We start from the raw sequence: 24564 nt of genomic DNA on the forward strand, positions 1-24564 counted from the left end.
TGCTTTCAGTATCCTAACCATATTTGCATTTTCTGTATCGGACCCTATCAGATCCACTGCGGATGCCATTTCATTGTGTTAGCAGCCAGCCTCGTCTTGCATGATGTTAAAAAACCCCGGTTTTTGTTTGGCATTAAGCATCATTGTGATCATGGCTAGTTTAACTTCTGCACAAGTGCTTGCTTTTTCGACAATCTTAAGTTTTATCGAATTAATTCTTATCGACAATTAATCGAAGATCGATTGTTAACATCCCTACTACAATCCATGTGTTTTTTTTGTAGTCCAAGAAAAGAGATTTACGTTGGAGACGATAACTTGCGTCATCGTTTACATTGGGTTTGTGCCTTTTGCATATCGTTAACATGTACTACTAATACACACTTACACACTATTACATACTTGCACACCAAAGAAATGTAAAATCGTAAATCGAATAATAGGTGTTCTTTAAAAGTGACTCGTCATATTCAATATCTGCATTTACACTAAATACAAAAATTCAAGGTAAATTCAAGATAGACATACTGACCCAGGCCAGAACAGCTTAAACTACAGAGAAAGTAAAATGTTGCGATATGCAATGGCACAGGCAAAATGATTACAATGTTTAAATTCTCCATGTAGTCGATAATTTTATCAACTAAAACTCATCTTTGAGCATCATACTATATGTAAAAGTTTTTCCTGTGACCAAAAATCTGAATATGCGATTGCGAATGAATAGATGCTAATTTCGGTAGTTTCAGACACATAACTACCACGCCTGGATTCACGATGCATATATGAAATATGCATTAATAATACGCTGATGTTAACTAGTTGGACAATGAGTTCAACGAGATCAAATGTGATGATGTGATTGGTTAAGTGTGTGAATGACGATCTGTTCGAATTGAGTCACTTCAAAGATGCAGCGTAAATGCAGCCTAAGGGGCCAGTCACACCAAACGTGTTTATGGCAGTTGTGGTGCCTTTTTTGAATGATATTCTATGAGCATGGAGGGTATGCGCGCCGAACGCCTTGCGGGTTTTTGCCGCCTGCCGCGCAAAAGCGTTTTTGAAGGAACGCTGAGAGCAAAAAAGCGCCCGACGTCATTTGCGTCTTTTCATTGTCCAATCGAATGAGGGGAGAGGCGGGCCCTTACGTTGTGGTGAGGGAAGTTTACAGTTGCTTTGAAGAACCGAGCTCCACTCGCTCACTCTCTCCTGCGTGTTTGTGCACCTCTCATTTTCAAACAAGGTCAGAGCAAGCGCCCTCTTTTTAAAGTTTCTGCTAATATGACAGTTAACAGCAAAAGAGCGCTCACGCTTCAATATTTGATTGACAAAACAGCTGACTCGGTGGTTGCTTAGCAATATGAAAAGCCGCGTCGCACTGCTCTTTTTTTAAAAAAGGCAGTGCGTCGCGCCTTGCGTTTGCAAGGGTTAAAAGCGCTTTTGGTGTGACTGGCCCCTTACAGTATACATTTGTGACCCATGCTGGAAAATTAAGTCGAAATGGGCATATTTTGAAAAATAGGTTAATAATATTTTGACATTCTCTATTAAAAAAAGTTTAAAATGATGTATGATTTGTTGTAATTTGACAAAAAAAATGACAGCTACACCGGTTTCAAGTTGACAGAGTCAAAATCAATTATGAGAAAAATCAAGTTAAAGATTTTTAAAGGTTCAAAAACAATTAAATTGACATTACCTGCTTTTACATGGACATTTGTAATCCGTTTAAATGATCAATCCGAATAAAAATGCTCCATGTAAACACCTCAATCGGACTCAAACGTGGCAATCTGATTAAAAATCAAATCCGCTTGTTAGGGGTGGTTTATACCGTTTGTAATCCGCTCAAAATGACATGTATACACTTGATCGGATGGATAACTGAAACTGGGATGCTCTGCGCATGTGCCATCTTTTCTTTTTTTAATGGCGGTTGGCAAACCTACTGAAAGGTGCATTTCCGCCACCTACAGGACAGGAGTGTGGAGCATATGCACACGTGCAATGACGTAGAATTGCCCTAATGACATGTGACGCAAATAACTCGAGTTTGTTTTGTTGAATGAAGTCACAAGACGTGATTGTCTTGTTAATCTTGTTCCTATTATCCATCCAATTCCCCATAAAGTGATACAAGACAGCGTTGTCCGGTCAGTCCATGATTTATTCTCTGATCCACAAACGCGTGTGTTTGGACTCGCTCTCGCGAACGGTCCCTGCAGCACAGCGTGAAGTAAAATACGCTTTTTGGGCACACGTGAATGGGTGTTTTTGCTGCTGCTTTATAATCAGTGAGGCACAAAGCAAATCTTGAAACAGCGTGAAACTATATTTGTGCAATGTGCGCATGTCAAATGATCATATCTGATGTAAATCTTGTGTCATATAAACACGCACATCAATCCGAACACATTATTAAGTGTTCATGTAAACGCTATGATAGGATTTATTAATCGGAAGGATTTTAATCCGATGGAGGCAAAATGTGTCCATGTAAACGTAGCTATTGAGACAGACAGCTTTAAAATCTACTGTAATGCAAGAATCTAATATAATGTTCTTATATAACTCCTTTAACATCATTCAGGTTCTGAACTTTATCTCTCTAAATAACTATTTTTACATCAACCAAGTCCTGCACTTTATTTTCCAATTCCTGCATGAAACCAAAACCATAACACAGACGCCCTTGTGGATGGACACGCATCTTTGTATTAGATTAAGCATTAAGGACAGAACACCTCTCGGAAAACATACAAATTAAGATCATTTTAGATGTTTAATGACTATTCAGAGCCTTTATGTACTTATTTTTATGAAAACCTCAATTTCAACCAAAATCAACATTTATATTTTCGGCTGTAGCTCAAAATTAGCGCATTCTGATTCATTTTGAAAGCAAGGGTCACGCTTTTTATTGAGATGGTGCCCAGAACAGTCCAGGTTTAAGTTTAGTACATAATGCTGGTAAATAATGAATTTCACCTTCTAAAGTTGAACTTACAACAACCTTTACTACTAGCCCAGATCTTTAACCACTAACTCACACCATTGCGGATGAACTCAGTTTAGGTTGAATACCACACACCACTGATAATGCAAAGGGACATTAAATCAATTCAGACAAGATTCATCTTATTGACAAATTAGAGCTGATAAAGAAAAAAGAGGTTGCTACGGTAATTAAAAAAATGTGAATAGCATGCCAAGCATGCAGCTGTAACTACAACCCAATGACCAACTGCTTTCCATCAACCAAATGCAGATAAAACAAAAAATGGTTAATAATAGATGGGCTTTATGTATTCTTATACAAGTTAAATAATTATAATATTGCACTTTTATATTGAAAATTTGAATTTATGTCATTTCCAACCTAAATAATTTTCTTTTATTCAAGAAACAGCTTTAAAATGACTCCTCATGTGTTTCACTGAAGAATACTGATGACAGACATTTCAGTATAGTGTAACTATCCATTAAACATTTTTTTTATTTTCACCTTGGGTTTATTTAATTAACACCAAAGGATTTTTATTTATTTATGCCAAAACAGATCAAAAACTCATTAGTTATAATTAAAATCATAAGTTTACAGGCTCTGCTCTTCGCAGTTTGCACACTATAAAATGCACTTCAGACATTGATCCAAGCAATCTGATCCGATATAAAGCGCATGCTTTTCTCTAACACAAGTGTCATCATTTCAGATAATGTATTGTGCGTTCTAAAAAAGCTCTCATGCATTTTGACCAAATTATTGCTTCTTACAAAGCACAAGGATAGAACAACTATTCTGCCCGATCATAGCCTCACATCTGAAATGTTTTTGACATGCAGCTTATAACATGTGATCACAAACAACATGATATTCATGCAATTCATTCATTTCAGTATTCAAATCTGTCCTGAGTCTCTATAAGAACACACTGGTCTATGTTAGTGATACAATGATTTGTCTGCTTCTAAAAACACACACACACGACATCACTGGACAGACATGCCTCCTCCTAAAGACACCTGAAGTGGCAGGCAGCAAACATCAGCCACAGACCTTCATCTGCCGATGAGCTTTGTGGAGGGGGAGCTCGGACTGAGGAGAGGAAATACTCTTTACCCAAACATCGACGCATATCGAACACAGGTGGAATAGACCTTTTGCGAGTAGACGTCACAATTACGTCACTGCAAGCTGCGCGCGCAATGTGGTAGCAGAAAAACAGTGGAAATTAATTAGACAGGAGTGAAACGAACAATATGACTCATTAGAAAATTTCTTGTGCTGTTAAGTGTCAGAATATGAATGCCAAAAAAGATTTTTATATTATACCATCGTCGAATACACCATTTGAAGATAAACGTAGGTGTTTATGGTTGCAATAATCCCTTAAACGGACAGACTGGAGTGATGAAATTATCTGGAAATCTATTAATAATTAGGATAGAAAATAATGAGAGAAGATGTCCGGTGTCCTGTCGAAGTCTGATCCCTCTGTGTGTTTCTTAGAGCGCTTTCATCACGTTACGTTTATAATTTATTTAGAAAGATTAAAGATTTGAATGAGTTCATAATATCACCTTTTATTAAATATTTTATAATTTTTCAGTTTTCTATTACTTCATTTTAACGTATATCTTGTCTTCTTCCTGTTTGTTCTAAAATTATGATGTTTACATACTTAACAAATATATAAATATAACGCACACATCACACACACACAATGTAAAGTGTTATTAATATATAAACAGGCCTTATGCATATTAATTTGTATGTAAACATAATAGTTTTAGAGCAAACACATAAGCTATAAATATAAGGAAAAAATAATAGAACAGGAAAATAATGAAATGTGTAATAAATGATATTATATAGAATACATGATAGTATTGCTCTTATATGTACTTTAGCACATATAAAGAACAATACATAGACATACATGCACACATATCAGTAGCCAAGCCATTTAAACTTTAAATGTATCTTAAAAATAAACGTAACGTGGTGAAAACGCTATTAGAAACATGACACTAAAGAAAAACAGACTTCGACTGAACACCGGATCCATAAAAATCACAGTTTAACGCTAAAACACTTCACACCGCTATTGCAGAGCTGTCACTTTCTGCTACTAGTTGGTCTCCGCCCACAAAAAACGTCATCTCTGTTTGCAAACACGCAAAAGGTCTATAAGAACACTTTTGTGTGCTATTTGCACCTATTTGGCACATATTTCAAATATGTTGCACAAGACCATATATAAACAGTAGCTCATCTATTACAAAAACAAAATGTAAAATTATAAAGGAAATACTTAGTTTGAAGGTCATGGCATAAATAAAAAGCACACATTTTTATCTTGTGATTCCTAAAGCTGGATAGGTCATGGGGTGCCATGTGTGCCTAGAAGAACCAGACTCAAAGGAGTTTTATACGTGGTTGCATTCATCTTTGTGAGTAGTACAAAATTAAAATTTGTGCACAACAACTTGCTTTCACAAGACAATTGCTATTATATTTCACATTATTCTGCTTTTCTATTTTTATTTTCTATTCTGCTTTCACTTCATTGTATTCTACTGTTATAATTTGTCTTCATCTGTATATTCTTTATTTTATTAATATTACTTATTTTTATTCTACATTGTTCTGCTCTATTCTATTCTATTCTATTCTATTCTATTCTATTCTATTCTATTCTATTCTATTCTATTCCTATAGTTTGACCCTCGGGCTGACATGATGTCCTTCATAGATGGACTATGTATCTTTATTATCAGGTTATAATGGTGTGTTATGTGTCTCTTTACCTTGAGCTATGGCCATAGACTCAAACCTGTGCAGTTCTCGCAGCAGGCACGTGCGCTCAGTGGGATGCAGGCTGTAGATGAATTCGCGAGCGCCCTGCGCAGAGTTCAGCGGCTCCATCGGCTCCTTGTGGGGATGTGTGCCCAGACCGCAGCCGTGGACCCGCGGAACGGCAACACTGACGCGCCGCAGCATAGCGACGCTCGGCCGCAAGGCGCTTCGCAAACACGGCAGCATTGGTAAGAAGGCGGCTAAGGGGTTTGTCGGTCAACCTTGAAAGGAAAGTTAAGGGTGTCAATGATTGAATACATAACAATGCTAGTACAAACAGTATACAGACGAGCATGACTCACAATACAAAGTTGTCAATAAAAGTGTAAACCACTTACCTCGACGAGATTTTTGGCGTGTCCCGTCAACAGTAAAGAATGTTAAATATTCGTCTGCATTGAATTAAAACCGAAAGCACAATTTAGGCGAGGGCAGGTTTTCATATGTCCATTATTCGCATACTCCACCCGGGTCAGGTTAAAAATAAAAGAAACTAACATTTCTCATTTCATGTACACTGGGGTGTAAACTGACTTCTGCCTGCTGCTCTGCCCTCGTGATGTCCGTCCTCGCCAGCTATTATTTTCCGCCCGGATGAAAGCCAAAGCATACGAGTAGTGATGACGATATTCCTCTCTTTCTTACAGTACAACACAATCGTCATTCATGTTCACTCGCAAACTCAGTCACAGCGCTGCCCTTAATGGACTATTTTCATTATCATATTAAAAACAACGAAGCTACGCCTCCTGACGCGTCATTACTCTGGGAACTGTAGTTTTTTAAATAGCGTTGTCGCTGAAGGGGCGGGGTCACGTCAGCCAACAGAACTACATTTCCCAGGTATTGTTTTACGTCAGTGAGTGTGAGCGACCAGGGTTTTTGTGATGAGGCACAAGAAGGTTATTTTAGCAAACGTGGTAATTGCATGTGTTTAATACGAGTTTAATTTTTTTAATTGCACTTAAATACAATTTACAATGTGTAATATGTCAATGGCATTTGCATTTGTGTAATGAACTGGTTAGGCCTCGGACAATGTTCAAATAAAAATGTAGTAAAATTGTGCCACCTTGTGTTCATCTCTTCGGTTGTCACTGACTGTTTGATTTATTAAAAAATTGAAATCTTTACATAGTGGATTACATTTATACCAGGTCAGGGCTTAATAAAATTCATGTTTGATCTGGCCCTAAATATACTATTGCCATTATTTTTCCTTAAGATGCACACCTGTAATGTTTTTTTTTAAGGTATGTTTGTAAAAGCTACTTAAATGTTTCAGTAAAGCCCAGCCCTTACTAAAACCATCATGTCACATCTACTACAGCAGAGCAACTAGTCCTCATATTGTTGCATTAAATCTGTTACATAACAGAAGCAGAGCAGGCAGAGACATAAACACGAACAAAAAGTGTCCTGCCTAAACAATAAATTATACATGAAATGAATACAAACATTTGTGTTTATAGCACATTGAATATGTTTATACATAATTCATGTAAACTCTCTATTGTAAACGGAGATTGACGTTTCTCCATGCCTGCAGGTGGCAGCACTGACTCCAGCTCTCTTGTGTTCATCTGTGAGATTCCTGTGAAGGTGACACAGTGGGAAAGATGGCGGCGGCCTACCTGACCCATCAACAAAAAGTCCTTCGACTTTACAAAAAATCACTGAGACATCTTGAGTCATGGTGTATTTTCAGGTAAAATGAAATATTGAATAACTCAACTGCAATTTTCTTAACTATATCATAGCTTAGAGACAGATCGGAACAGACGAACCCAGCCGGGAGTTAGCGGACTGCAGCGATCGTGCTAACTGCTTGTTTTGCTCGATTGAAATTAATGCACTTTGTTGTTTGACACGTTTCGGCTTATTTACATTATTTGCTTTCATCTGAAAAAGGGTGATGCATTTATTAGGGCCAAATCGGTTTTGTTCAGATATGTTTATGTATCATAATTACTTTAAAAATAATGAAACCCTGATATAGTTTTTGTGGTGAGAATAATGTCATAACTGTTACATTTGCGTTACATTTTGTCACATTAACGTTACTTACATTTCTTTAAAAACTTTTGCTCGCACAAAATATAATCTGGTTTTCAAATTAGTAATTTAAGGTCAAGTCTAAAGTCAGACGTTCGGTGCCTTTCACCAATTTACCATTTTGCTGACGTTTACCTTAAAGTTACTTGTCATTTTGTGTCTCAGAAACCCCTAATTTCTATAAATACATATTTAAAACTAACCCATTATTTTCATCTGACGTGTTGGAATGCCTGCAGGTAACTAATATAAAATAGATTGGTCACCTTTAAATTGTCCTGTATGAAAATATACTGCGGTATAAAATAAATACATAATTTTGTATCCATACTAAATACTGGCAACTATGAACTATGGTTTAGTTATATAATTACATGAGCATAGATCATTACAGTATTATATAGTAACATAATACCAGAAGTGAGCCAAAAACTTCACTTGAGTAAAAGTACAAGCAACTAAAGAAATAATTCCTCAAGTAGAAGTAAAAGTCATGATTTTAAAATTTACTTGAGTAGAAATGAAAAGTATGCAATGAAAAGAATGCTCAAGTAGCGAGTTACTAGTTACACACACAGGAATTTTGCCTGGATTGTCCCAATACTTATGGAGGGCACATACGGTTTTGTAAAAATTGTAACGTACTGTTGATGTATACAGCTTTTTTGGAATATCAGACAATATTAAAATAAAGTAAACCGACAGAGTTTTGCATTCACTATACATATTAAAGTTACACTTACATCTGAACATATAGTACAACAACTTGTTATACAGCAAATCAGATGACAATCATGTATTTTCCTTATTCTGTGCTTCAAGTGTATACATTATCTCTGGAGGACGACGTACAGGTCACACGCATATAATGGCAGGTCAATAGTACATGTATGAAGTTTAGCTTTTAGTAAATAGATATAGTAGATTAATATTCACGTCATCCAAAACTATGTTCTGTGTGTTTCTTGATATGAGTGAAAAACGGCATCAGAGTGTTAAGTAGTGCTGCCACACGATTAGTCGCGACTAATCGTTTGCAGAATAAAAGTTTTTGTTTACATAATATATGTGTGTGTACTGTGTCTAATAATTATGTATAAATACACACACACACACACAAATGTATATAATTAAGAAATATTTGCATGCGGATATACAGGTTATATTTATTATATAAACACATTTTTTAACTTAAAATTATACATGTATGTGTGTGTATTTATAAACACATAATTATTATACACAGCACACACACATATATTATGTAAACAAAAACTTTTATTCTGCAAACGATTAGTCGCGACGTGAGGCAGCACTAGTGTTAAGGTTTTGCAGCGAACTGAACAATCAATTTAAACAGTTGTCCCATTTGATTTGTAAAGAATCGACTCGAAAGACTAATTTATTTGCAATACTTTGTAAGGAATTGACTCAAACAAGTCATTAATTCGCAAATGCCCCAGAAACACGAGTCGTCAATTTTAAAATAATATACACATTTCATAATGAATTAATGTACAGTATGGAATGATGCACAGTATAACAAAGTAAAAGTACAAATTTTCCATTAGAATAATACACGAGTAAAAGAAGTACCCACTTTTAAATGTACTCTTAAGTACTCTTGTTCCTACCCACCTCTGCATAATATCCTAGTTTATTGTTTAGTAATCATAGTTGCATTCTTGCAATCACAACTGTGAAATGGCTCGTTTCTCACCAGTTTGATTTTCTCTTCTGTTTCAGGGATAAATTTCGTTTCTATGCTTGTTTGATGCGAGCACGCTTTGATGAGAACAAACATGAGAAGGATATGGTGAAAGCCACCCTAATGTTGAAGGCAGGTGAAGAAGAGTTCTGGGCCAATCAACACCCACAGCCCTACCTGTTCCCTGATTCACCTGGAGGAACTTCCTATGAAAGATATGAGTGCTATAAAGTGAGTGGAAGAGGACTGTAGTTGTGAAGATGTTTGAATGGTAGAGGTACAGATGCATCAGTGTCCAGTTTTTCATCTCCACACTCATTTCTGCATCTCTAGGTTCCTGAATGGTGTCTGGATCACTGGCACCCATCCGAGAAAGCTATGTATCCTGATTACTTTGCTAAGAGAGAGCAGTGGAAGAAGCTGAGGGCTCAGAGCTGGGATAGAGAGGTATGTGTGCTCATCACAAATTGACAGACGAGACGCTTCCCTATCTGTACAAGCAATGAAGCATGATATCATAAATATAAGGATGCGGGCCCCAATCCACCCAGGCCCATATGCACATTCATACCCTGCATAACCAGACGCTACGGCAGTGCAATGACAAGAATAGCGGGTGATATGTGGTTTGGGTGATGCAATTGCAGCAGACGCGCAATATTCGCCTCAATCACATCTTTCGAGCGGAAAAAATTGCATGATGTGTTGTCGCAGATCCTGTTAAAATCTATTAACTGCTTTTACCCATATAGTCTTTGCTGTTAAATTACTGGTAAAGTCAATCTGTTAAATTTATGGTAATTATCAAGACTGTGTGAAAGAGGCTATTAAGATTTTTGCTGATGATAACTGATATTTTTTGTGCTGGGGAAAATTTGCAATAGCTTTTGCAGGTGGTCACAGCTGAAATAAATAAAGTGGTTTAGTTTAAAATAAATTATCACAACATTTTGAGAAAACTGTCAATGCTTATGGAAATCGCAAAACTAGAATTAATAACAACTTTAAATTTCTTTTAGAGTGTGTCATTTCTGATAACAAGCAAACTGACAAACTAGGGCTGCACGATTAATCGTTTTTAAACCGAAATCGCGATGTGAATGGATGCGATTTTCGAATCGCAAGAAATGCGATTATTTCGATTCAAAACTATTAAATATAACAATCATCTAGTACGCAGTTTTTAACAGTTCGCTTCATGCGCCTTTTACGTTTGATGCAGTTTAGACCAATAGAGTGCATGAACACTGAGGTGCTGACTACACGTCATCACACCATTTGGAAAACATGAGCGCGAGCAGCAGTTCAACTCCTCAACAAAGTGTACGGCCATATGATTTCCGCGATGCGGAAAACACGGACAGAATCGCGAAATGCATACAAATGGAATTAACTGCACAACGCGGAATGTCATGAAGTTGGCAGATTTTGGATTCAGTCATTTTAAAAACGCATTATAACTCATTAACCGGCAAATGAAAGGACAGAAATGCCGCGAAAACATTTCCCTTTTGTGTAATGTTGGACTTAAAGAAAGGTGTATATACGTCCGTTTCTCGCCATGCATCGCAAACAATGACAAACGCCTCATCAGACTATAAGCAGGTTTCATTAAAGCCCGGAACACAGCAGACGTAACAGGTACATTATACTTTCTTGCACGCGCACATCTGCACCGCTTTGAATATTTACAGGCATGAGGGTTCATGAAGCGCGCACACAGAGAGCAGTCAGCACACGCGTGATCACTAAACTTAAGTTTTCTTTCTTGTCTAAGTGAACATAAACAGCTGGATGTTTATCAGTATATTGAAGCAGAGCAGTTTAGCTGTCTTGTGTCTTAAAGTGACAGTAACCTGGTGCTCTCTGTGTCAGAAATGTTTATTACACACCAAAAATTAAAATCACTCCCTACTCTTAACTGAACAAGCTTCTGCAGCTCCACATTTAAAATCCTACAGTGAGGACTGTGCAGTGTTTTATTTGTATTTTTTGCTTATGTTAAATCATAGATTCTAATAACTAATATATTTACATTTATTACAGATGCCTGAAAAGTAAAACAAGAAGAGTATAGTCTTATGATTAAAAGAAAAACTAAACATTTGCTTGTCAGATGCATTGTTGTAGTGACAGCCAAAATACATTGGCCTATATGTTATTTTAAATAAAACTTTCAAAAAAAAATTTTTTGTATTTTTTTTAATGTTCTTAGATTTAAAAAAAAGTTTGTCTGCAGAATAGCAAAGTCCTGCAGACAACTTGGTACAATGTTTAAGAGGTTTTAAATAAACAGTAGCACAGCATCTTTCTTTGGTGCTATTAAAACCACCACAACAAACCTGGATGTACCTCTTTTATTATATACTAATGAATCGCACTTTAAATCGCGAATCGCAATTTTGATCAGAAAAATCGCAATTAGATTTTTTCTCCGAATCGTGCAGCCCTATGACAAACTTCCCTTCACATAGTGTTGATCCATGTTCTCAGTCTCCCCTTGTCTTTAGGAAACCAAAATATTTGTTATCTTCAATGAGGTATTTGTTCCAAAGTTCAGTTCAGCCACTAGCCAGACCATTAATCAAACAGAAACCAGAAGTTAAGTTCCACCCAGATGCGTAACCGCGTCAACAACATGTTCGTCCGATGAAACTGTCTATAGAGAGGAGAGAGAATGATTGACAGCTTGATGTCCTCATATACCATATAGACATAAAACATGCTGTTTGGAACATGGAAGCACCATGTTTTTTTTCCCGTCAGGGTTATCCTGTAAACAAAGTAGCTATGTGCACTTTTGTACATTTGTATTACGGACAAATCAGCAGAAAACAGCGCTTTATCAGGCATTATACTAAGATGAAAAGAAAACGCAACCGAGACTTTTCTCAATGCAATTCCTTTCAGAGGCGCATTTATATGTGTGTCTCCGTAATACAAATCGGCAGAAATTAAACACAAAATCGGCTCTGATTAATGGGCGGTCAATTGGGGCATCCCTAGGGGAAAGCAAGGCATCTATTGAATGAGAAAGCACTTGTATAGTTGTGTTGCCATATTTAAATGACTGTGTTTGTGTATGGGGTAACAGCTACAAAACCACCTTACAATCATTACGTACAATACAAATAATAGGATTGTAAATAAAAACACTTTAAAGTTTAATGATCTGGTAGATTTTAAGACGGCACAAATAAAAAGCAGAGGGGGGGTGAGATTGATATTACTATAGATTATTATAGATTGCCTATATTTATTTGTGTTTTCATCCTTTGTTTTCTTTTAATAGTTCCAATTAACAAAAAAATAGCTGATGCATGCAATACTTGCATGATGTCCAAAATACTTTTTTGTCTGACTATGGTTAAGTTATAGATGCACCAATCCCAAATCCATAGAAAAATTGACATTTTTAGTCAGAAACTTTCGTAATTCACCATTTTCAAAAAATTACCTAATATGTACTATTGTAAGTTATATTTTTAAGTCATATTAGTCAGTAAAGTGGGAGAGTTAGTTCATGTTAATTTGGTCGGTACCTAAGTGAATCGCTAAGTAATCACATTACTCGTTTTTTTTCTGTAGGTTCAGCAACTGCAGGCTGAAACCCCTGCTGATGGCCCAAAATCTGAGGCCTTGCCACCTGCCCGTAATGAGGGAGATCTCCCACCCCTGTGGTGGCAGTTTGTCACTCGCCCCAGAGAGCGGCCCATGTAAGGCCACACACGTCAGACCTCTGAGTCGTCTGACAGATGTACACTTGAGTTCTATGAGTTCAGCCCTTATAAATATAATAAAATATTATGTACATTAAAAAATTTTGTGGGTTTTTTTTGTATTCTATTGCGAGCAATGTAATGTGTGTATAATTTGTATACTTAAAGGAGGGGTGTGTGATTTTCGAAAAAAAAACAACAACTTTGGACAAGAGAGTCGGGACGAATACCAAAACACACTTGTAGCCAATCAGCAGTTAGGGGCGTGTCTACTACGACATTGTTGCCTGGGTTGTGTGTGTGTGGGGCGGGTCTATCAAAAGCAGGTACAGATTCTATGGAGGGTATGCACGTGACGTCATCTTCGGCGAAAGTGACTGCGGTTACGCCCACAGAGTGGCAAAAAATCTGAGCGACAGCATTAGCATAACGTGGAAAACGCGTCTAATGTGGGAAAAGTAGTTGTGTGATTGACTGTGCTAACAGATTCAACAAAAATTTGGAACGGTCTTTATCCAGACTGCAAAAAACAATTAAAGTAAATCTGTAGCAGTAGCCATATGTCAGGTATGTAAAAAAAAATTGGGGGGGGAAATCCTATAAAAAATACACCAATGAATACTCTTATTCTGTGTTAATGCAGTGAGATTTCATTAAAAAACATCTATTATGATGAGCCTTGTGATCTAAAAAGGTGGGATGGTTTAATAGTGTTTAACATAAATATGTCAGGAAAAGCAATGTCCACAGACTACTGGTTGTTTGGCAAGTTGTTAGAGTCAATTTTAAGGCCAACTAAATTCAATTTAAGCTGATAATAGTCAGTTTTACTGGCATGTTAGCAGCCGCTGCTATAAAAACCAGCCATTTCGTTAAAAGTTTTGCCACTCTACAGGGCGAGCTCCTGTGTGGTCACATGGAAAAGTGACGTCGTTGCATACCCTCTATTGGGGTAGGGGCGTGTTTGTTTGGGTGATTTCAAATATCAACATTGGCTTTCAGAGATCATGCACCCCGCCTTTAAGTCTAAAGACTAAAATCTACTTGAATATCTCTAAAATTAAAAAATTGTGTTAAATTATAATTAAACAATATTTAATCTGACATCAGCTATACCGTAACATTCGTTTCTTAAGCTGAAATTGTGCAAATCATCTTTATTTGAGGTGGTTTCAGTTACTTCACATGAGCACAGGTTGTCCCCCAAACACCGATTGATGATTGGTTCTTTTAACTGGAAGGCGGGGCCATACTGAAGCCATATTGAGCATTGCATTGCGTTCTTTTAACAGTAATAGGACAGGAGTGCTCAATTTTGTTACATCCAATATCTTTCATTGTCACCCTTCAGGTTCTTATAAAAGCAGGTAAAAGATCTCAGATTGTTCAATATATTTTATGTATGCAGCAAAAGTTATACAGGGAAAAAAACACAGGAAACATACAGGAAATGATTTTATAGCTTTTTAAACCGCACATAACTGAGATCAACTCTCAACACAAACTACTCTAAATAAACTTATACTAAACTTTCAGCCTTTACAATAAGAAAGCAATTTTTGGCTAGCACAGAATCAACTTACACAGTATATTTGGTAGCTTTATTACCTAATGCTTTGAAATTAAATAGTTCGATATTTTACTGAAATACAGGCCGGTTAAAACTAAAACATTTTCGTAGAAAGCGAGAGTACATACAAGATTATAGCATCATATGCAGGTAAGCATCCGCCACAATTTTACACATTTGTACCGTGACGACATTACTAAGCTGGTCCACTGGGAAAAAATCATCCTGTCGGCTTGTACTTGTTTCACGCAGTAGGATTAAATCTTACATTGTTATTAGATATTCTACATTAATATATATATAGAAGAAACAGACACAAAAAATGTTTGTGCTTTCCCTAAATATCTTGTGTCTACAGACTGTACATATGACCACTGGGTTATGAATAAAAAAAATGTACACAATAGAAACAAAATACCAACAATGAATAAATGTCACAGTAAATCAGATTTTTACAGTTTCACACACAACACTGTTTTGCACAAAGCTTCAGGGCGGAGGAACAGAAACCAGTGGGTTTGTGCTGGTGGGGAAAAGTTATATGAATTATAAACAAAAAATGGATTGAGTGCCAAACGCATGAAATGATTAAGGACGCAGTCAAACCCTTTACAAAAGCCGTACGGCCTCTCTGATGTCTATGCACCAGGACTGACAGTTAACCTATGCTAACAGTTGCTGAATATATGGTACATGCTTCATAACATGTTGTCTATGACTATATCCAGCACATCAGATTTATCATTTACAAATCTTCCAAATTTAAGCATGTACATTAATACTGTGCCATGCACAAGTTATTTAACTGGAAATACAGTTTAGGCATCGCACCAATTGTTAACCAATGTCACTATAAACTTAGCACTGATAGCATTAGCATTCAGCTGCACTAAACAGACTTCACAGGAAAATATAGTGTGTGTGTGTGTGCTGACTTTAACATAATATACAAAATAATCTTGTCTGGTACAGAATTAAAGAAGAGAGTGCTAAATAAATTAAATCTGCAGGTTTTTTTCTTACCTCTGTCAATATTTACATTTTCATACAAATAGATAAAAGTACTTAACTTGGCTAATGCTTAAGATATATATATATATTAGCGGGGAATTAACCATTGAAACTATAATAATAACATAATGACAGTGTTAAAACTAATATAATTATCTAAAGATATTGTTTACAATGAGTTAATCCTAAATCAACTCAAGTTAGAGGTTCGGTCGCATGCTTGCATTATACATTTAAAGCATATAAACATAAAAGCGCCAGAAGGTCAGAACATAAAACTCTTTCTTGGGACATCAGGCCACATTCGATTGTGTGGTAAAAAGTCTGGTGATAAATCTCATCACCAACCCACAGCTTGTGTCTGAAGTGTACCCTTAATAAAGTCTTTGTACAATATTAACACACATGACTTCCTGCTCTATCACGCAATTCGTGGCGCTGAGCGGTCGTTGGTCATAGTCTTCTTTAGCCTGACTCCTCTACGGATCGCCAGAAGCATGGTGTCGCTCTGCGGGTCTGCAAAATCCCAGTCCTCTGGGTCATCTTCAGGTCCACCTTGTGGTCCAGGTGGCAGAGGAGGGTTAACGGAGGCCTGGCCACTCCACGACGCCACAGGCAGGACTCCCACCCGCTCTCCGTTTTCTCCCAGGTTAGGTGAGTCGGGGCTGGCCGGCTCCTCTCCTTCTTCACTGCTGCCCCCTAGTGAGCTGGAAAAGCCCGGCACTGTGGGCGTCTTTACTGGGATGACCGGGGTTTTGATGGGGATGGGGCCAGTGCCCATGGCGGCTCTACGGATGGAGGGTTTGGTGGAGGGCGTACGACGGATCGTAGCCACACCGGGCGTGACGATCACAGGGCCGGGTGTGGAGGGAAGACCGGCCGTGGAAGCCGGACGCTTGGCCTGAAACATCTTGCGGTAGGACTGGCTGATGTCACTGTTGCGCGGGATAGTCGACGATTTGTCGAAATCCTGCTGATCTCCCTCTGGTTCTCCACTTACAGAAAAGTAATCGTAGTCAGACACTAAAAAAGAAAAAAAAATAATAGGTAAATATATGTCAGGCAATATGGGTGATGATATAATTGCAGGTACAAAAGTGCTTTTTAACCCCTTAACTGGCGCAGTCGCGTGAGCGAGACACTTGAGTTTACTTCAATATTTTGAATTTTGGTGATAGATAGAAATTTACAAAAATATATATATTGTTGGAAAGGTCTATGAATATCGTTTTTTCCTATTTCAAAACATTTTAGCAGTAATAATAATGCAGTGACAATCATTTATTAGTTTGTGACAAGAGTATGCAGCAAACCATTGACACCTCAATATTTGTGATAATTTTATGTATAAAATATATACTTTATTGCATTATTTTTATTTATTACAATAAATGTAAACTGGTATAAAAAAATTTATTCAATATGTTTACCTCCAGACACTTCTAAGACAAACTTTAAAGTGTCTTCTTTTAAATAAGACCAAGATTTATATTCACCACCCACTCAAAAAGGGCTGCACCAGTTAAGGGATTTTTAAAGGTTATAATTTTCATTATTTAATTTATTTTCATGGATCCCAAGATGTTACAGACCATAACAATGCACTGTTTTCTGTAAAAAGTCTTATATAGCTCATGATTCAGGTGTGGTTGTCCAAGTTTAGAGGACAGCTTTCACACAATTCATTCAAATTTTATGGTCATTTGAACCTGTTTGCAGCAAAACCTCTTCACAACAAACACCTTGGGAGGGAATGGTGTCCTCTGAACAGCAGGGTGTTGTTGTCTGAGTGCTGTAGCCGCTGGAACACTGTAAAGAGTCACGACTGGAGCGTTGAGTGTCCAGATGAAGACCTCGGGTCAGTGCCAGGGTCAACTCCTCATGCACCTCCATATCATCCACCTATACAAACACAAGCACCAAACAGGAGAAGACTATAAACACAAGTGTAGTAATAAGTCGGATAAATATCTGGGCTTGGAACCCGATCAATTAAATGCCATCATCATTTGATGTGAACTTGAAGCCTTGTGGCCTTTAGCTGCATGCACTCATGCAAAGCATAAAAACATCTGTGTATGTGACTTACCTTTGGTACAACAGTCATGCTCCTGGCTCCCTGAGCATCCTCAGGAGGAGAACTGGCCATGATTGGTTGAGAAGAAGGGACCGTGCCATTTGAAGTGCTGTTTGCGTCCACTATTTCCTTTGGTTCCTTTTTTCTCCTCAGTGTGTTCACCATGGGCTGATCGTAAGGACCAGGTTTAGCCCAGTCCTGGAACCAGAAAAACAAGACTTAACTACTGTATCTCACTGGAGCTGTGTGCAGCATGTTATTCCCGACACCGGCCACTTGGCGGAAGTAGTGGATAAATTTTAATCTGAGACCTGGACCACAAAACCAGTCACAATAGGGTTGTTTTTGAAATTGAGATGTATACATAATCTAAAAGCTAAATAAATAAGCTTTCCATTGATGTATGGTCACTCTGAGATGCAACTATTTGAAAATCTGGGTTCTGAGGATGCAAAACTATCAAAATATTGAGAAAATAATCTTTAAAGTTGTCCAAATTAAGTCTTTAGCAACACATATTATGAATAATGCATACATTTTTGATATATTTAAGGTAGAAAATGTATAAAATATCTTCACGGAACATGATCTTTATTTAATATCCTAATGATCTTTGGCATAAAAAAGCAATTTTGATCCATACAATGTTTTGTTGGCTATTGCTACAAATATAACCATTCGACTTATGACTGGTTTTGTGGTCTATGGTAACATATGGTCATCAGTTTCAATGTAATTCTACAGTGTAGGCTCTCTGTAGTCCTTTTTACTCATTCCCCGCCAGCATTTTTTGTGATTTTCAAAATATTTAAAAAATATATACACATACAAATATATCAAATGAAAGAACAAAACCATCTGCTTTCATACAAACACTAAACAAAATGGGGAAAAAATGTCATCCTATCTTTATTTTTTTTCTCTACTTATAAACTCTTAAATATGGGTATTTTTCTTTAAAATTATTTTTTTAGTAAAAAGCTGAAATAATTGCATTTTTGTGAAGGATGTTTGTTAGAGATCAGATTTGGAACGATAATCAAAACATACACAAAGTTTAAGATGATTAAATAACGTTTTTGCTTCAGTTTTTTATAAATTGGGTAATCTAGTGGATAATCGTGGAATTGCAGATTAACATAAAAATTAATCAGGAACACAGTTTTTTTAATGCAAATGTTTTCTCTTAACTGACGAGATAACTCGTCAATGGCGGGGAAAGAGTTAAGGGCCATTCTCACCAAAAATGATAACTATAGCAATAACTATATCAGTGTCCACACCACAGATGATAATGTTAGGCTAAACTCAAGTCCTTTCAATTTAAAAGTATTTTATTAAATTATTTAAAATTTAACAGCACCGAAAGTGATCCCAACCATATCATGTCCTCTTTTGTTATTGTTATGGTGTGGAGTATAGTGGTATATAGTTCTAGTTATAGCCCTTGGTGTGGATGGCCCTTTAGAAAAAATATGTTCTTTCTGTCATCCAAAAAAGATTATGCTGTCGTATTCATCCTCATGTTAGACCGAAAAGTTTCTTCCATGAAACACAAAATTGCTGGACGGGGCTGTCAACCTTTAAAACTGGCAAAAACAGCACCATAGTCTATACCAGGGGTTTTCAAACTGGGGTCCAGGAGGTTCTAGGGGTCGACAGAATTTTTTAGAGAAAAAAGAGAAAGAAAAATGGTAAAATATATTTATTATTTATTAATTATATATATATATATATATATATATATATATATATATTATTTGCGCTATTGAATGTGCAGCATCTGGCGTGCGATACCTGCGAGTTGTCCTACACATGATGTGGCGCTTCTCGCCCCGTTAAGCAACCCCCTTAAAGGTGCAGTGTGTAATTTTTAGAAGGATCTCTTGACAGAAATGCTAAATAATATACAAAACTATATTATCAGGGGTGTATAAAGACCTTTCATAATGAACCGTTATGTGTTTATTACCTTAGAACGAGACGTTTTTATCTACATACACCAGGGGTCCCCTTACATAGAAGTCGCCATTGTGCCGCCATTTTTCTACAGAAGCCCTTAACGGACAATTTTTTTTATTAAGTTGTCTCCGACGATGACATGTTTGTCTGGTGGCGGCTACCGTAGCTTCTCTATGTGTTTCAAAAGTGAGAGGTGAGCAGTGGACAAAGTCCTTGGTTCCAATTCGCAACCTCACCACTAGATGCCACTAAAATTTACACACTGCACCTTTAAAGGGATAGTGTATAAGTTTCTTTGTTTTGATGACCATAAAGGAAAATATTTGAGGAATGTCTGCAACCAAACCAATCACGAGCCCAATCCACTTCAACAGTAGAAAAAAATAATACCATGGAAGTGAATAGGGCTCATGAATGGTTACAAACATTCCCCAAATATCCCCCCCCATGGCCAACAAAACAAAGAAATTTATACAAGTTTATAACAACATGAGGGTGAGTAAATGATGACAGAATTTTCATTTTTGGGTAAACTAACCATTTAAGTGTTGCCAATTATATATTCGTCATACGTTCCTATATATTTATTTTGATAGGGAGTCCCTCACAAAAAGTTGATCATATTTGAAAAGCAATGTCAACACAAGTTGTCCACTGTACTTCTAGTCTTCGAAATATTAAATAGCTTGTAATAAACTAAAATATTATAAAGTTATTTAAAAGTTTTCAGTCAGGCCTATTTACATAAAATCTTGCTTTACATTATAGCTGTTCATTTTCATTTAGTTGTGTGCAGATTTAAACCAAAGTCATGAGATCTGATGCCATTCACTTTGTGTACAAGAAAATAATGTATGAATCATATGGATAACTTTCATGATACTTCAATGGTGCTTCTGGTCCTGACAGCTCCATTCACTTTCAAATAAACTATAAACGTCTGTGTTCCCTGGAAGAAATGTGTGTACTGACATGAGGGTAAGCAGATTTTTAAGCGCTTAGCTCTAAAACAATCCACAAAAATTGTAATACTACAATTTTTTAACCATTACTTTGCTGTCTTTTTATCCATAAAAGGTGTAGTTGAAATATTAAAGCATTTAAATCTGGCAATGACACATCCACATACTTCTTTTTTGTGATGGATAAACTGAAGAATAAAAAAATGGTGTGACAGTAAAGGATTGAATGGACAAACCTTCCAGCTGGGGACTTTGGAGGAAGGGATCATGCCTGAGCCCAGGGTGCAATAGTGGGGGTAATCGGACAGGAGGGCTGAGCCCGGGCGTGACCATGAACGCAGTGTGGAGGAAGAGGAGGATGAGGAAGAGGAAATGGAGGAGGCGTGGGGAAAGAAAGGGTACTGCCCTCCCATTCCCCCGCCGTTCAGGTACGACGACTCTCCCAGCGCGTAATGATCATAGCCGTTTGATAACTGAACACATGCAGGGGTTGGATGGGACATGTAGATAAAAACACAAAAAAAAATGGATGAAATTAATGAACTTAAACAGGATGAAGAAAAACATCTGTGGATAGTGCTTCATAATCCCAAAATAACTGCAGATGCATGAAAAACATTCACGAAATAAATCAATGACACATGGGCAGAATATGCAAAATCCGGGGCTATTGAAATCCGGTCCTGAGTTTAGCTCCAACCCTGCTTATATATACCTGCCTGCAAAACCAGGTTAAGCTTGGGTTGGAGCTGAACTCGTCCTCCTAAATAAATATAATAAGGCACAGGATAACCATTCAGATCTATTAACAGGAGTGCTGAGGAATAGGAAAATTGGTGGGAATATAGCGCCTTGGACTCAAATGTGTTTCAGGAGACACACGGGCCAATGGGGTTTCACCTTTTCTGAACAGGAAGCGGCTCCACCTGAGCCAATGGAAGTGGGAGAACTGCACTCGCTGATTGATTGACAGGTCTCAGAGGCATCCGAGGAGGCGGAGCTAGAGGTTGTCTAAGACACGCACGACAGATGGAGCACAGACAGGACGACAAGTTCACAAACACACACAGCACCAGAGAAGCACACAAACAGCAAAAGAAGGCACAAGGTCAACATATTTGGACACACAAAGAGAGAAAAAGAGAGAGAAGCACATAAAGCAGGAGGTTAGAGGCTGTAAAATAAATCAAAACAACATAAAAACCGCAGAGAAAGTTAGTTTGCCAAATCTACAGCACAAGAAACACCCACACCAGATTCATTCAGCGAGAGTCAAACTGAGCCACAAACTTCGACTTATTCGTGTTTGTCAGATTCTTGGCCCGGTAAAAACTGACAAAACAAGCTGACAGCTGAACAGTTAGAGCACACGAGGGGCGCAGAGCCGCTGCTTAACCACCAAAGTTATTTCCAATTGAGCAGGGGAGCCACGGATGCTGGAAGCTCTGAGACCACGCTGGGATTTAATTCGGGGGGTCAGTAAATTTTGGTCTGGGATGATGACATCACCAGCAAAGCATCGAAAACCTCAAATCTCTCTTCGATGAATCCGGAGACAACTTTGCCAAGCGGAGTTGCGGTCAGCGCTTCAAGTGTTTCAGAAAAGGGTGAATTTGAAGTCTTCCCACTGTTTTGAAGGGAGTCCTACTATGCTTCATCCGACACCTATATGACTGTGCCAAAAGAATGGCAACATTTTCCATGTTATTGTGTGAATTTTAAGACATTTATTTTCTTAGAGGCGGGTTAGTTAATTTTTAACCTTTGCAAAAACTGCTCTAGGATCATGGGTCACAGTCAGATCAATTGTGTAGATACTAGGGTAGGACTTTATTTTTCATTTTTCTGTGTTTAGGTTTTGAAAAAAGTGAAAGTGTGTAATTTCTGAAGCACCAGTGGGAGAGAACTGAATTGCAGTCTGTTTATTTGAGCGGCCAAACTGGACCCAGACAAAACATTACTGGATTAACCAATAGCGTGCCTTTGTGCCACCCTGTCCTGTAATTATACAGGGTGTACTTTCATAGTCCATCGGTTTTCAACTAATTTGCTTTCATATTTTAAAACAGACATCAAGTGTTGCCCCAAAACAAAAATACAAAATTTTATTTAGAAAATGGATTTTTGCTCTTAGCAAAAAAAAGGGGGAGGGGTTCTTTACAAGTAAACCTACAGCTGTATTTTTTCCCAAGCAGTCTTTTACAAAAAAATACCTCTTTATATATAGAAAAATAAAGCATTTATATTGTATATTGTATTGTATTTATATTAGTACACTGTAAAAGAAAAACACTTGGTCAAGTCAATTCAACCTACTTCTTTAAGTTTAAAATTTTAGTTAAACAAGAACATAAAAATATTTATTTTTTTAACAAAATGCTGCATTTTTTACAGTGTATGAATAACATACTGATTGCGATTCTTTTTAATGAATTAACAACTTTTTATGAAAAAGTTATACTTATTTTTTTATTATTAACTTAATTATATGGGTTATAGTTACACTTTAAAAAATACTTTGCTGCCTTAACATTTTTTGTTAAATCAACTCAGATTTACAAGTTATGTCAACAGAGATGAGTTGTCACAACTTATAAAATATAGTTATAACAACTCACCTGTAGTTATAACAACTCATCTCTAGTCAAGATAAATAAAAGTAAGTTGAAATGACTTGTAAGTCCAGTTTAATTCAACAAAAAAATTGAAGGCAGCAAAGTATTTTTTACAGTGTAGTATCGCTAATCTTATTACAAATTTAATACACATTAGTAATTATATAATTGCAGGTACATTTGGTGTCCAAACTCTATTTTTTCTGCTTTTTCAAACTGTTATATTTTTATTATTTGGTCAATTATCGTTGTCATGGATCCAAGATGTTACAGGCCATAGTATAATATTTTCTATAAAAAGTGTATTATAGCTAAAAACAAAATAAAAAAATCATCTGCAATTATATAATAATCATGCATATGCTTGTTTAATAACACTATTAATATTAATATAACGATCCAGTTACAATCCTACAGACAATTACTGTATTTTTACAGTTCATATCACTAATATAGGCCTACACATAAATTTGCAATAATACCATGGGTAACACTTTACAATAAAGTTGTATTTGTTAACATTAGTAAATGCAAAAGCTAACATGAACTAACAATGAGCAATATAGTTAATTGGTATTTATTAAGTAAAGAATAATTGACAGCCCGTTAAATTATTTAAAAATATTGCACACCCAAGGTGGCATCTGACAGGTTAAGTGTGCGTTTTACTGAAACATTTCTCAACCAATTAGAATAAAGCCTTCAACAGCCATGTGGTATAATCTTTGTTAATGTAAGTAAATGCCAATACAATTGTTCATGTTAGTTCATTGTGCATTTGTTAACAACTTTTGATATCAAATATGTATAAAGTATTGTACATCATGCAAGTTAATGCAGTTAACTAATGTAAACAAATACAATCTTATTGTAAACTGTTACCATACCATATATTCAATGTATTTCATAACTTTCTGTTTTCATTATGTCTTTCTGTCTGTACTAACGTGTATTTACAGTACTGTAAAGATGCACTGCAAACAATGCAAAATTATAAAAACATCTACAGAAATAAATTTTGAACT

At 36.7% G+C, this 24564-nt stretch overlaps 3 protein-coding genes across 22 annotated transcripts in view; 1 reads left to right on the top strand and 2 right to left on the bottom strand.

Annotated features, from left to right (window-relative positions):
• Positions 1–6612, bottom strand: part of tmem65 (transmembrane protein 65) — a 77081-nt gene extending 70469 nt beyond the window's left edge. Inside the window, exons 1-3 of one of the 2 annotated variants that reach the window (XM_055209553.2) lie at positions 6199–6612; positions 5812–6081; positions 4058–4096 (exon numbers count right to left, since the gene is read on the bottom strand). In XM_055209553.2, coding sequence (XP_055065528.1) covers positions 4058–4096; positions 5812–6046 — 274 coding nt within the window. In that variant the 5' untranslated portion in view covers positions 6047–6081; positions 6199–6612. The remainder of the gene's footprint in view (positions 1–4057; positions 4097–5811; positions 6082–6198) is intronic. The other variant, XM_055209554.2, reaches the window with a different exon arrangement.
• Positions 6613–7409: 797 nt separating this feature from the next.
• On the top strand, positions 7410–13444 carry ndufb9 (NADH:ubiquinone oxidoreductase subunit B9). Its single transcript, XM_055209556.2, has 4 exons — positions 7410–7568; positions 9662–9854; positions 9957–10070; positions 13212–13444. Exons 1-4 carry the CDS (start codon positions 7480–7482, stop codon positions 13341–13343), a joined length of 528 nt encoding a protein of 175 aa, XP_055065531.1. The 5' UTR covers positions 7410–7479; the 3' UTR covers positions 13344–13444.
• A 1275-nt stretch (positions 13445–14719) lies between these two features.
• The window catches only part of LOC129447743 (protein MTSS 1), a 99198-nt gene continuing 89353 nt past the window's right edge, over positions 14720–24564 (bottom strand). For 6 of the 19 annotated variants that reach the window (XM_055209537.2, XM_055209532.2, XM_055209538.2 and 3 more), the window contains 5 exons: positions 21825–21935; positions 21161–21397; positions 18013–18198; positions 17633–17825; positions 14720–16946 (listed from right to left, as the gene is read on the bottom strand). In XM_055209537.2, the coding sequence (XP_055065512.2) occupies positions 16345–16946; positions 17633–17825; positions 18013–18198; positions 21161–21397; positions 21825–21935 (1329 nt within the window). In that variant the 3' untranslated portion in view covers positions 14720–16344. The remainder of the gene's footprint in view (positions 16947–17632; positions 17826–18012; positions 18199–21160; positions 21398–21824; positions 21936–24564) is intronic. The other 13 variants (XM_055209543.2, XM_055209546.2, XM_055209542.2 and 10 more) reach the window with 7 other exon arrangements.

This window comes from Misgurnus anguillicaudatus, chromosome 10 (assembly GCF_027580225.2).
Source record: "Misgurnus anguillicaudatus chromosome 10, ASM2758022v2, whole genome shotgun sequence".
NCBI classification, from domain to species: Eukaryota; Metazoa; Chordata; class Actinopteri; order Cypriniformes; family Cobitidae; genus Misgurnus; species Misgurnus anguillicaudatus.

Coding starts and splice junctions, on each gene's coding strand:
- ndufb9 (XM_055209556.2), top strand. CDS start 7,480: ATGGCGGCGGCCTACCTGACCCATCAACAAAAAGTCCTTCGACTTTAC. Junction 7,569..9,661: donor GAGTCATGGTGTATTTTCAG/GTAAAATGAAAT, acceptor CTTCTGTTTCAG/GGATAAATTTCGTTTCTATG. Junction 9,855..9,956: donor AAAGATATGAGTGCTATAAA/GTGAGTGGAAGA, acceptor CTGCATCTCTAG/GTTCCTGAATGGTGTCTGGA.